Genomic DNA, 14177 nt, shown 5'->3' with positions numbered 1-14177 from the left:
CTGATCTTTGATTAAAGGAAATATTTTTTTTTTTAAAAAAAAAGAAGAAAACATGGCTAATAATTGACCCTACTTGTTGGTTCATGACTCATGATGAGATAGGTTTGATGAAGAACCACCTCAGCAGCACATCATGGAGAAGCTGCTACATACAACAGTATAAATAATGTACAAATATACAAAGTACAAATACAAATAATGGTATATGCATGGTATGAGTATGGGGTATTTATGTTATGCATGTACACATTCTTATCCTTAATAAGTTATACCATATAGTTAGTAGTGACGTGAAGACATTGCTTTGCTTAGCTTTCCCTCAAAAAATTAAATAAAAATGAACCTAATGGATTAATTATTAGGAGTAGTTTTCTTAAGAGATGAAGCAAAATAATTGAACTATAATTAACCAATTGGGAGTTTTCTTACATGATGAAGTTAAAGTCATGTTATGCTCGCTTAATAACATGCTTTGATTTGTCAATTATATAGTTTTCTTTAATTTAGTCCAACACATCCAGCTTGACTTACACAAAGTTGCGGCACCTAACTCAATTAGTATTTATTGTTAGAAGCTATGTATCTTTGTGTTCAATGTTATGTTGTCAATTAGCATATATGTTTATACTATATATCATCACTCTAAATAAATTAATCTAATAAAATAATTACAAATTAGTCTATGATATTTTTGAATACTAGATAAATTAGTTTCTAATAAAATAAAAAAATATATTTATTATATTTTAAAATTTTATAATTTAATCCATTTTTCGTACTATTTTTATTTTAAAATTAAAGATTAATTGTTATATTTTAAAAAAATAGAGACTAATTTATTATCATTAGTTTATTATAAATTATAATATTTTAGAAGATTTGAGAATAAGTTTCTATTCATTTTATTAAAGATTAATTTATTTAAAATAATAATTATTAAAGAATAAATTTAGAGTATGATTCGTTGAATATTTATCATGTATGTCCTTACTAATATTATTATACAAACCAAACTACAATAAATAAAGATCACAGTATAACTCAGGGTGTAGAGGAATGAATTATTATTTGGTTTGGTTTCACATCCACAAGAGAATATGAAGTGGGGCCCATGTTGATAGAAAGTTGGAACCAAGTCTAGGAATAATATGCAATGCAAGAAACTTCTTCAATCAAATCATGTTAGTTATAATATTGAAAATGTAGTATCCATTATTATTATTATTATTATTATTATTATTATTATTAGATTAAAAAGACAATTAAGACTTAAAAATTTTAATTTTGGACTAATTAATTTTTGAAAGAAAAAATATCAATTTAACTTTCTATAATAATAAATGATGGACACATTATGTTTTTTTATTAATTTATTACGTAAAAGTTAATTGTAGTGCTTATATATACTATTAATTACTGTGATGTGTTTATTTATGAAAAATTATTATATAAATACTAATTTTTTGAACAAAATTTTACTTGTTTTGATAAAGATTCATAATAAATAGAGAATAATTAATAAAAGTTGTATAAAAATTCAAAAGATAATGAATATTTTACAGTATAAAACTACATTATTTCATATTCATATGACAGTAACAAGACACACACCACTGTAGATAATAAAATACATGTGCAATTTTGTTTTGTTTCGCACTATCAATTGGCAGAAGAACATACATGTCTATTGTTTATTATCATATAGTGTTACATCAAATAAAATAAATTATAAGTTGAAGATGTTGCAATTGGCGTTGAAAGTTGTATGTGACAAGTTTTGTTGAGTGTGATGAATTTTTGTTGAAGAAAGGTTACCGATAGAAAAAAGGTAATTAATTCGATGAGGTTTGTCGTTAAAGTAAAACAGAGCGGTTAACTAATGTTAGATTTGATCGTCTAAAAAGCGGAAGATAATTACATAATTTATGCATCTGGCAGAAATAACTATTTTTAAGATTTTTTATGAAGAACATGTGGCAAGATATGATTAGTTAAAAAAATTTATAAATGTACAAAATTTAGAAAAAATAAAAGCTAAAATTTATTTTCAAAAGATACTCTTGCACATTTATATATCTCAATAATTTTCTGAATCTGTTACAAACTTTTTTTCTATAAAATTCTTTATATGTCTTTACATTTTTTTTAAATTTCTCTATACTTTTTTTATGCAAGCTATTTCATTTTAGTAAAGTAATCTTGTCTTTTTCTTAAAGCTTTCGAATTATTCATTTTATTTTTGAAAAGTCTTTTAACTTTGTAGAAGTTTTTTTATTTCATTTTATCATGTAACCCTTTTCTTATAATTTAAGTCTTTAAATTTCAATTTACATTTTATTGTTTCTTTTGTTCTGTTTAAAGAGAAATTTTTGGTGTATATTTGAAAAATTGATACTCAAAATAAAAAAAAAAGTAAATTTTACTCCCATATCATTAAATATCAAACTAATTTAAAATTAATTAATTTAAAATTAAAATCTTCAAAAATTTAATGGTTATTATTATTATTATTATTATTATTATTATTATTATTATTATACCAAGAGGATTACTTGGAATGACCAATTTGCGAGAATTTCTTTTAATTTGCATTATCCTGCAGGTAGTTCGATTTTATCTTACGCCACCTTCATTTTCTTCCCTCAAAAATAAATAAATAAAAAATCCGAGCTTCTAGATGTTACAGGTCATTGCTCTGATCACCACAAAACAAAGAATGTATTAACAAATTATATAAATATGTATATAAGTCCAAGATTCTTGCATAGAGGATATGGTAACGCTTTTTAATATACAAATAGACGATTTGATTCGATGTTATAACAAATTCAATCCTTGAATATATAGATAGTGGCAGACCAATAATCCATTGGTGTGTATGTGCACTGCAAACCTTAATTTGTGGATCATTCTTTGCGTCCTTCCAATAATCATGATTTCTTTTGTTATATGTGCATGTATAGAACGTTATCACTCCTTATTATCACCAACCCTAACTTTTGGATCATCAATTCTTTTTTAGCCTTTCGATATTCATCTGTTATATGTTCATGTATTCAGACATGCCTTGATATTTTAGAACATCAATAATAAATTGGTGAAAAAACTCAGATGCAGTAGACTTACGTGATGTTAAAATTGAGAGTTATTAGATAATTTGATTTATTTGACTAAATTTTCATCTAACGATTCTCAATTATCAACTTCACGTAAAGTCGACTACACCTGAATTCTCACCTAGCAAATTAATAGAAAGAATCACTGCGTTAAAATTTGTTACAACTTCAATGAATTATTTTGTCTATGTATTAGACACAGTTTAGACGAGATATTTATTTGATACACGTATATTTTTATGTTTAATTTATTTTAATAAAAATTAAAAAATATTTTTTTGAATATCATTTGATACATTCAAATAACATTATGTACTTATTAATATTTTTAATTTATATTCTTAAAATAAGTGTAGGATTAGTATATATTATTATTTATAAAATAAATAATATCTTAAATAATCTTTATATTTAAAAATATCATTAAAAATATTAAAAAATTAGTTTGTATTTTAGTATTAATAAAATATTAAGATATTATTGTAAGACTTGCACTCTACGAAATATTTCACTTGGTAACGATTAATTCAATTATAGACAATTCCTCTTTTGCCTATAACCCTCCACCAATAATCCTCTTTGATCGGTTAATTCTAAATGAAAGCACCATTTCATAACGAGCATAAATTCTTAAAAAAAAAAATTGCATAAAAAATCTATATAGTGGAAAAACCCGAGCGATATCTTATGTTTAATACAAGACTAATTTCATATAACTTTAAACCATGCATTCAAATATATTACTACTAGAAGTATCAATCTTGATTTTTGGATCATAGGTTATTTACAGCCTTTGAATAACGATGTTATATTAAAGTGTCATTTTGATCCTTAAACAAAAATATAGGTGTATATTAAAATTAGTTACCAAAATTAATTATTATTATATATTATTTTATATTACTAATTAATTTTAATAGCTGATTTTAGTGCACATCTAGTATTACATGTTTTTAAATATCCACGGAAAAACTCGTTTTAAGATATTTAATTTTCTTTAGTACCTTAAGAATTAATTCCATTTAAGCCAATAAGTTCTATTAGTAATTGTCCCCGACATGTGATCCGAGAATTTGAGGGGGAAAATAGGATTATGCTGATAAGCCTATCAAGAAAATGTCTTGCATTTTGTCTAGTAGGGCCCAAATTTCAGTTCCGTTTAAGTCAAGTAACCAATGTTTATGGCCCAACAAAGAAGATAATTTTGGATAAGGCTTTAAGGTTTTGTTGTCCAAAATCATCATAACCATTTTATTATGGATAACCACACATTAACATACAACAGTCCTAGTCACACATGTCATGTCACAAACAAGATCAAGAACTAACCATTCTTTTATTTTTTAATTACATGATCCTCAATGCCACAAATTAATTACAACTTGCTCATCTTGGACCTGAAGAACATGATTATGATTCAGCTAGTTGGTTCGAACATTAACTATTGTGCTAAGCACCACTGATTAAAAAGAAAGCACCATTATTTGAGTATATTAGCATCAAGCAGCACAAAAAAATTCTAAAAGATGATTAAAAGGTTACTCTTCAGTTTCAATTTCAAATTTTATAACTAGTTCAAGCCTAGAGAATAACAGCTCAATATTTAGATACAGTACTATTCAGAATGTGGATCCTAAAATTCAAGCTATTGGTTTTTTGTTGGGCAACTCAAAATATTTAAGTGCAACCTACCTCAATCATGACACTATTAGTTAAGAGGCCCAATTATCATTGGATCGGCTAGGTCCTTTAAGTAATTGAGCTAGCATACTGGCTACATCAAACTATCAGCTACAATATCATGAAAAAAGAAACCTATAACCTATGATTCGAGTTAAACTTCAAGGTAGTTTTTTATATTAGCAATATAAATCAAAATAGTTCTTTAAATTTCAATTCTACCGATTACATATCGTTTTTGAAATTGGCAAAAAATACCAATCCTTTTCTAGCAACAATTAAACTAAGAATCCTTTAAAAGTTGTACAATATTTAGTCTTTTATTACAATAATTTAAGAAAAATAAAACAAACACATCTAAAAATTCTAAATAGATTTAATATCTTTTTAAAATTAAATACACATTCAAAATACAAACTAAATAAAACTGAAATTTAAAATTTAAAATTTAAATTTTTATTTCAAATTTAATATATTTAATTATTAATGTATTACAATTTAAATACACATCCAAAAATTAAATTAGTTAGAATTCAAAATTTGGTAATTCTACTTGCAAAATTCTAAAAAAATTTGGTTGAGTTTATCCGTGAAAATATGTTATCTTTCTTTTTTCACTTAATAAAATGTTCTATTTTTTTAAATTTATGTATAATATTAGAAGTGTCTGTATTTTTTTTAGAGTTGTAATGTTAATCTAATTTAGACGTGTCAATACTTAATTTTGGATGTGTTTATATTGTTCATTATGTTCTTATGTACATATATAAATTTTTTTACATGAATTTTGGATGTGTAGATAAAATATTTAGAGTGCATTCTTATAATTTTGGATGTGTATTTAAGTTTAATTTTAGATGTGTTTTAAAAATATTTTGAATAAAATATCATACTATCAGATATGTTATAATTAAAAAATATGACCATACCATCTACATCTTCCCTCTTAAACTTCAGATTTTTTTTTCTTTATTCAAACTACTTACGTACAAAGTACTTTATTTGTAACAACTCTATTAATAAAATTAAATAAGAATGTTCCAATTAAATAAGAATAGAATTTTTATATTTATTTTAAATATAATTAAAAATGTTAAACATGATATTTCTTAACAAATTACATAAACACATGTGTGAAAAATAATGACACCTTTCACCAATACAAAACGAGAAAGTACTTCAACTGGAAGGTGGTAATACGTCTTCACTAATGAAGACGAGAGGGAGAACTTAGTAGAAAGGTACTTTTTTTTTGTTTTGGATTCACTAATGTAGTGTGAATATCCTATAGAATAAGAAATAAAAAAATTTTATTTGTTAGGTGAAGTTAAGTAAAAAAAACAAAGTCACATTAACTAACTATGATATGAAGTGGATGGCTTTTAAAATTTAAATTAAATTCATTTATAGATATGTATCTACAAAATAAGAATATATTTCAATAAAAAAATAATTAAATATTATTTAAATTTGATTAAAGATTGATTAGTGTTGTACAACTAGCATTTTTCTTTTATCAAATGTCTCATTATGTCGTTAAAAACTAGTGTAGTACATTTTTGCTAATTTTAAGAATGTAATTAATGCAATTAAGATCTTAAAGACTATTTTAATCCAGGTAATTAATCTCAGATATCACTTTAAAATTTAACTCTGTCATAATACCAAACAAATTGGGAGAAAAACTAAAACTCTTGCTAGTATTTGATAATATCAACTTGAACTAAGCATGTAAACCGGATGAATTAAGCAAACAATTAGTTTTAATCACTATGGTACAACAACTACAAATCTCAAGCTACTGCAAAAACACAAATACGGCCCTTTCTCTTCCGTGAGGGAAAACACAAGGCCTCCCAAAGGGTCACCGCTGCTGCCGCCTCAATCTGGATTGCAGTGGCTCTCCCCTGCTCCCTTCCCTTTAACCTTCTCCTTTTTTCTTCTTCTCTTTCTCTCCCTTCCTTACCATCCATCATCTTCTTTGTTTTTACAGCTACAGTTTTATTTTTTCTCTTCACTTTTCACATCACCCACACCACCATCACTCTTCCACCGTCCACACCATCCGCTGCTGCTGTCGTTGCTGCCGCCTCCTCTCCCTCCTTTCTCCTGCACGCCCCTTTTCTTGGTTGTGATTTTTGTTTGTGCTTCTATTTCTTTTTAGAGATTCAAATCTAGATCTATAATAACCCCGTTGTGATTGTTCACTTTCCTTCTAAGGTTCTCATTGTAGACCATTATCAAACCTGAATTTAGCTCTATGTTCCTGGTTTTAATTTTAATAACCCATCCGTAGTATTTTTTTTCCTCTTTTGTAGTGGTGCTCTTGATTCCCTTTATGAATGCTAGTAGTAATTTGAGCTACAGATCTTTTTCCACGAAAAAATATTTTTGTTCATAAAAAAACTTTCAAATCTTAAAAATATTCAAATTTATATGGAAAAGAAGATGTATCTTCCTGTCTTGCATCACGTGTGTATAAATCTATAGAAATAAAAGAGACTTATATTTGTTTCTGTTTTTACTTTTTAAGATTTTTAGTAATCAAATATTGTGCCTCCTATTAGATTATAGTTTAATACATAGAATATTTATCTTTTTATTATCAATGTAGAATTGATATTTCTATGACATTTGTATGTGCCATTTGGTTTCTCTATGAATGAAAAATATTTTTTTCCGTAAAAAAAAAACTATAAATCATAAACCTAATTCATAGATTACCTGAGGAATCAAGTGTTCAAGTATAATAGCGCCAGCCATTGCAATGAAAAGTGCAGCAGGCTATGCATATTATTAAACAACCGAATTTAGGATTCACTTCAACAAATACTTATTGAGATAAACAACTTCAGCAACAATGTACAAGTTTAACAACACAACAAAACATCTCATATATCTGATTTTAAACTTTACCTTTTCTATACATACATACTATAGAGATCGATGTTGGGAAAACCATTAGGAAAATCATTGTTTTGGAAAATCTTACAAACTGAATCCACAATCTAATTTAGCACAGTAATCAATTTTCTATCCAATCCTAAGGACATAATAGATATCTACTTAGACAGAATTCATGCTCTAGATAGAAACCAACTACCCGGATCTTGATCTACAAAGAAATCCTACACTTTTAAGTTAAAAAATGAAATTTTACCTGATCAGCAACATTACATTTACATGTTGTAAAGACCATGAGAGCAAAGAAATTTTTATTCTATGATCACTGATTCTAGTTTGTCTCTATTAAGAATCGTACCGAATATAGTAATTTACTGTTTTAGCTTCCAAAAGATTTATTTTTTTGACAAAATATCCTTCTAAAGAAACAAATGATATTTTGGTTGGCATTTTGTCCTTCCAGAGATAGAATTTGACATAATACACCAATTTCTTTTTGACATTAAATTAGCAACAAATAGCAAATTAGCAGATAGGAAATGCAGCATTTAAAACATTTATGATTACCACAGATGCTGGAGCAAGGGGAATAAAAGTAAGGTTTTTTTCACACCCTCAGTTTGCATGTTTAAAGTCTACAGATAAGAAAAAGAGTCATGTGTCAGGCTTGTATTCCTAGGGAAATTTCCATCATTGAGTCAGCTAAAGCAATGTAATTGTCAAAAAAAAGTATAAACCAACTTAAAGTTACAGAATTATACACCGTTCTTTATGCAGTAAAACACTTTTTCAAGTGTCAACTAAATAACATATTCTTGCTTTCCAACAGGAAACACCATGTACCACATGGTAAAAGTATTCTCATTCTCTTTTTCTTTTATTACTTTTGGTGAAACATGGTAGAAGTGTTTACTTATAAACTGAACTCACTGGAATTAAATTATAAATCAAAGAAACAACAATAAAAGAAATCAAAGTGACAAAATCAATTGAGAAGAAAAATGACCAAGTTATTTAGAGAGATTAAACCATATTACTAGAAAGGAATACAAAAGGCATATAAAACCATACTGGGAAAAACTCCTCTAGCTAGATTAATTGACATTCAAAAAGGAATTTTGAGGACATAATTTAAAAAGGTATGACTAAGAATTTCAACAAATTGTTTTGTCTCGCTACAAAGGTACAACATTATGTTCTGAACTGGTGCAAACATTAACAAATTACATTATTTTCAGAGTTACTATCAAGCTGCAAGATGAGACTAAGAACAGAAACAGAGGAGAGAACAATTGCAAATGTGCTAACTGAAACATTGAATAAACTAGAAGGGAAATTACTTTCTCATTATGCTTATTATCAAATAATCTGATGCATTAAATAATTGATTATACAAATCACACTCCAATAGTAAAACTGCATTTTGAAGAATGAAGTCAAATTACTCAATTGCCCATGCAGATCAGGTATATAAGCTAGTAATAAGTATTTTACAAAATAAGCACAGATTACACAGAATGCAGCATTGCTAATAAGAAATTACAAGGAATTGAATTGTACTCACGGAGTCGATTACTTCTTCTTCTTGCCAGCAATAGCAACCTTCTTACCCTTCAAGGTCCGGCAATTGTTCTTCGTACGTTGTCCTCGGCAAGGAAGCCCCTGAATATGCCTTATTCCTCTGTAACATTGAATCTCCTTCAATCTCCTTATATTCAGCGCATTAAACCTCCTCTGAGAAAATCAATAAACACATCAATAAAGTAAACTTTCTTCTTAATTAATTGAATGGTTTAACTGAAAGGAAACTAACCAAATCCCCTTCAATGACGTATTTGGAGACTTCATCTCTAAGAGTGATGAGTTCCTCTTCACTGAGATCCTTAGTGACCTTGTTGTCCATGCTTATATCGCAGAGAATCTTGCGAGCTCTGCTCCTTCCGATTCCATGGATGTACTGTAGCGAGAACTCGATTCTCTTGTTGTTCGGAATCTCCACTCCGCCAACACGAGCGCACTCTATGCTTAACCCTCTCGCCTGAGCACACAAATTCAAAATTAAACAAAGAAATTTCAGAAATGTTAGGTAGAGTTTGTTTTATGTTACCTTGGGAGGGTTGAGAACAGGGAAATAGACGGCTCTGGAAAGAGGTCTAGGGTTTGAGATTAGGGCGAGAGAGGGAGCTACGGGCATTGCTATTTGTGCCATGCTCGAGTTGTTCTTCTTCTTTCTCTGCTGCTAGAAAAAAAAAAAAAAAGAATAGAAAAATAATTCTGATAAGCAAAAACAAAACAAACAACAAGAGCTATGAACAAAAACAAGAACAAAAAACCAAGGTTGCGAGAACCGACAATAAATCGGTAGATTAACTGGTTTAATAATTTAGTAGTTCAACCGGTTTAATTAAATATAAAATAAAATTATTAAAAATTTTATACAATTTCAAATATTAAATCCAATGAATTGTAAGCTAATAAAATTTAAAATTTCACAATTTCACATAATAAATTATCTATAATTTACTATTAAAAGTTCACAAACAACTTTAAACTAGGGGTGGGCATGGTTTGGATTTTTAAAAATCCAAACTGGATCCACTTCAAAACCAGTTTTATGGTTCAGGAAACCAAATCAGAACTGGATTGAAGAGCAAAATCGGTTCTAAACCGATTTGAAAAAACAAAAACCGGTTCTAAACCGGATTTAAAATTTAAATCCAGTTTTATTTACAAACCGGTTTTAAATTCGGTTTTACATGCAAAACCAGTTTTAAATCTGGTTTTTTTAAAATCCAAATCTAAAATCCAGTTTTTTTATAAAATCCAGTTTTAAAACCAGATTTTTGGTAACCAAAAATCCAGTTTTAAAACCAGTTTTTGAAAATCCAATTTTAAAACCAGTTTCTTCAACCAAAAATCCAATTTTAAAACTAGTTTTTAAAAATTTATGAAAATTATTGTCCTGTACCTCAAAAATAATAATATTTACTCTTCATGTATCATTGCTCATCATAATAATCATATCATATGTAATTTTATTTATTTATTTTGGTTCACCAAAAAAGAGTGGCTTAGCTAATAGCTTCTACGGTATGGTACACCAATTTATATTAACTAATACTGTTACTACTTACTACCATTTAAAAGGTAAAGAGTTGAAAATTTATAGTTATTTATATGAGGATGACTAATAAATTAGCTAGTACTATATGTGCCTATGCACATTGGAAAATCTTGTTATTTATATATTTATTATTATTTATTATTATTATTATTTCATGGATTATGAAGCATATATATGCACAGCAAAAGTAGAACGGGTCAAAATACAACACTATATGCATAGTGTAAAAACTAAAGAAATAATTTTCTTAATTGTTGATTTATGAAACTCATCAGATCAAAGCTGTGTTTTTTTTTTTTAAATCAATTACAATATATATTATAGAGAGACAAATTGAAAAGATCACTATGCATAGATCTTATTAACTCTGAAGAAGCTAATGCAGCATTCCAAAAGGTTAAGGAATCTCATGAAAGGATTGAAACACTTAAGGAAGAATTTCTTTCTAAACATTCAATTCAACTAGACCAAGGCACCGAAACAGATATGTCCCACACTATGACAGAATTGTTAGTGAGGGAAGGAATGATACAGGCTCATGCCCAAAAACTATCTAGACCTACCTAATTGTAATAAATTCATCTCGCTCTTCATTCCCCAAGATTATTGAGAGGTAGCAGCATGGCCAAACTAGAATCTATATCTAGGTATATGTGACAAGTTTATCAGTACTGGTTCTTCATTCCCTATACTATTGAGACAAGTCGCAGCACCAGTTAGTCTAATTGGATCTAGGCTTTCTATTGATTGAATAATAGATTCCACCACTTACAGTTCAGCTAGCCGTAGATGATTCTTTAGATTTTTCTGTCGCCGTATCCTTTTCGGAGTTGGATGTCTCTGCAGTCTCTGTTTGACTAGTTTGTACCTGACTTGTAACCTGAGATTCTGATACAATTCCCAGAACAACCAGCACAGACCTGGACACAAATTCAAAATTTAAAATCAGTAACAAATTGGCAAATACAAGAAACAGAGATCCAACCTAAAGCAAAAAAAGGGGAACCCACACAATTGACAACCCCAAAAAGAAAAAAAAGAATCAAAACTATTAATCAGGAAATAAAGTAGAAAAAAAAGACAGGTTCAAGATGATATTTAATAGTGAATGTGAAACAAAAGTCAATTTCACAGCACTGTGCCAAGTGAACTCATGAACCTGGGAAGTGTAGACTGTATATCTGGCTGGCTAGCATAAGCAACCAATGGTGCACCGAAACAGATATGTCCCGTTAGATGATTCAGAAAGGTAAAAAGGCTAATGTTAGAAGCAGAAAAACTTGAGACAAATATAAAAAGCTTGGAAGAGGACAAGGAAATGCTGTTAGATGATTCAGAAAAAACCAAGAAGCTGCTGAAGGAATTGGAGGAGGAAATCAAGAGAGTTAAGCTTCTTAACAGGAATGTTAGAATGCAAGAAAATAGTATCCAATCAAACTTCACTGAAGCTAGCAATAATCTTGAGAATCTTTCAGAAAAATTGAAGGATGTGAAGCCAGAGGAACACTATACACCTTACAAGAAGAGAAGTGGTGATTTCTTAGCTGTCATGAAAGATGTTGAGACAACAAAGGAAGAAAAGGAAGATTATGCCACAGATCTAAGCAATATGACAGGGGAAGATAACAACAAAAAGGAAGATTATGCCACAGACCAAAGCGATTCGACATGTGAAGATAACAAGTCCAAGTCAGAAGATAACATCTCATATAAAAATATGCATATGCCAAATCATACTTATTTTAAACATGAAAAGATCCAACTTCAACAAAGGAACCCACACTTATAACACTTGAATTTCTTCGTTTGTTTGTTTCAATGGAAAAATGTGTTAGGCCAAAATCCACTCTGTTGATTAGCATCTCCAAATACGTGTGGCTGATCCACATTAGCACCACTCATCAAATTGACAAACCAATTTTCCTTATAACATTAGCATTCAATCATCACAATATAAAATCACATATTCATGAAAATCAATTAAACATTCGCCACAACATAATCAAGCACAAATCCAGCAACACAAACTCAACCAATGCAGCTTCATAATTTCAGTTTATATATCATATGATTGAGCTTCTAACTACCCTAACCCTTATTCTTAGTAGCTGATTTCTCTTAGTATAATTCTCTTGGTCTTAAATCACAAAGAACCTGGAAATTAATCAAACTTAATAAAATAAAATGGAAATAGACAAAAACCTGGCACAGAGAACTAGAACAGGGGCTACTGCTTGTTCTGCTTGTGCTGGAACTAGATTCAGATATGTCCCACACTATGACAGAAATTGTAGAGTTGATTGATAAGCTTGATACAATGAAAGCTTGATACAATGAGTCAGCGACGGTGAAGAACTGAAGATGACGGGGGAGAAGACCAAAGGCAGAAGAAGAGAAACAGTCAAACAGAGGTGAGACCCATTCAACGTTGAATGAGACGGTGCTGGTGCCAGTTGCCTGCTTCGGTGCCGGCTGCGGTGGAGAGTGGAGACTCCCCGATCGAAAGAGAAGAAGCGAAGGAGTAGAAGAGGAAAGTTCACCGAATCAGAAATCCGAAATTAGGGTTTTTTTAAGATTTGGATCTTAATGTGGATCTGGATCTGGATCCGGATTTAAAACCATTTAAATGGATTGGATCAAAAACTAAATTATAAAATAAATACAATTTGGTTTGGATTTTTTTTTAAAACTGATTTTTTTTAAATGGTTTGGTTTGGATTTGGATTAAAATCCAGAATTTGGATTTTTTTGCCCACCCCTAATAGTTACATGTAGTGACACAGACATAAATGCATGTATTTGAAAAACTCTCTTTATTGTTCCAGTAATAGAAAAGTTTAAGGAAGATAGAGTCTCGAACTGAACAACTATATCTGAGGTTTGAAGTGTTAAACAGCCCAATCAAAAGAGTGAGACTTCAGAAATAAAAACACTTCTATTCTATCACTAGCATAAATATCTTCATCAAGGCACATTCACATTCAATTAATAAAATGTATCTTCTGCTACAGGACCTGTAGATTTAATAAACAAAAAATATATCATGTATGCATTGTGACAATTCAGAAATGGCATAGATATTTAGAAGGATAATATATTAATATTAGCCTTAACTAATATGAAAGAGCAAAAGCTAACTTCCAACCCTGCTACGACATTTGCACATTTGGATGCTACGACCGTACTATCAAGAGGATTGGCTGCCAAAGGTATCTATCCAGCTGTAGATCCTTTAGATTCAACGTCAACTATGCTCCAACCTCGGATTGTTGGTGAAGAACATTATGAAACTGCACAAAGAGTTAAACAAACTTTACAGCGTTACAAAGAAAAACAAACCTGAATACCCTTCT

General features: G+C 29.2%; 1 protein-coding gene and 1 long non-coding RNA gene across 3 annotated transcripts; both read right to left on the bottom strand.

The window, feature by feature from the left end:
* Nucleotides 1-7370: 7370 nt before the first annotated feature.
* On the bottom strand, nucleotides 7371-8335 carry LOC140184403 (uncharacterized). Its single transcript, XR_011881002.1, has 2 exons — nucleotides 8268-8335; nucleotides 7371-7580 (listed from the first exon to the last, which is right to left on the bottom strand). It is a non-coding gene; the product is annotated as an uncharacterized lncRNA (long non-coding RNA).
* A 685-nt stretch (nucleotides 8336-9020) lies between these two features.
* On the bottom strand, nucleotides 9021-13619 carry LOC112796362 (small ribosomal subunit protein uS13c). 2 transcript variants are annotated; one of them, XM_025838781.3, is made up of 5 exons: nucleotides 13027-13619; nucleotides 11597-11744; nucleotides 9808-9936; nucleotides 9514-9738; nucleotides 9021-9434 (listed from the first exon to the last, which is right to left on the bottom strand). In XM_025838781.3, exons 3-5 carry the CDS (start codon nucleotides 9907-9909, stop codon nucleotides 9273-9275), a joined length of 489 nt encoding a protein of 162 aa, XP_025694566.1. In that variant the 5' UTR covers nucleotides 9910-9936; nucleotides 11597-11744; nucleotides 13027-13619; the 3' UTR covers nucleotides 9021-9272. The 2 variants fall into 2 exon arrangements, with proteins under 2 accessions (XP_025694566.1, XP_025694565.1); XM_025838780.3 differs by having other exon boundaries at nucleotides 9808-9939; nucleotides 13027-13611.
* Between the last annotated feature and the right edge of the window lie 558 nt (nucleotides 13620-14177).

Source organism: Arachis hypogaea, chromosome 4, assembly GCF_003086295.3.
Source record: "Arachis hypogaea cultivar Tifrunner chromosome 4, arahy.Tifrunner.gnm2.J5K5, whole genome shotgun sequence".
Classification (NCBI taxonomy): Eukaryota; Viridiplantae; Streptophyta; class Magnoliopsida; order Fabales; family Fabaceae; genus Arachis; species Arachis hypogaea.
The sequence above is the reverse complement of the archived record's forward strand: the minus strand, read 5'-3'. Positions and strand labels throughout refer to the sequence as shown.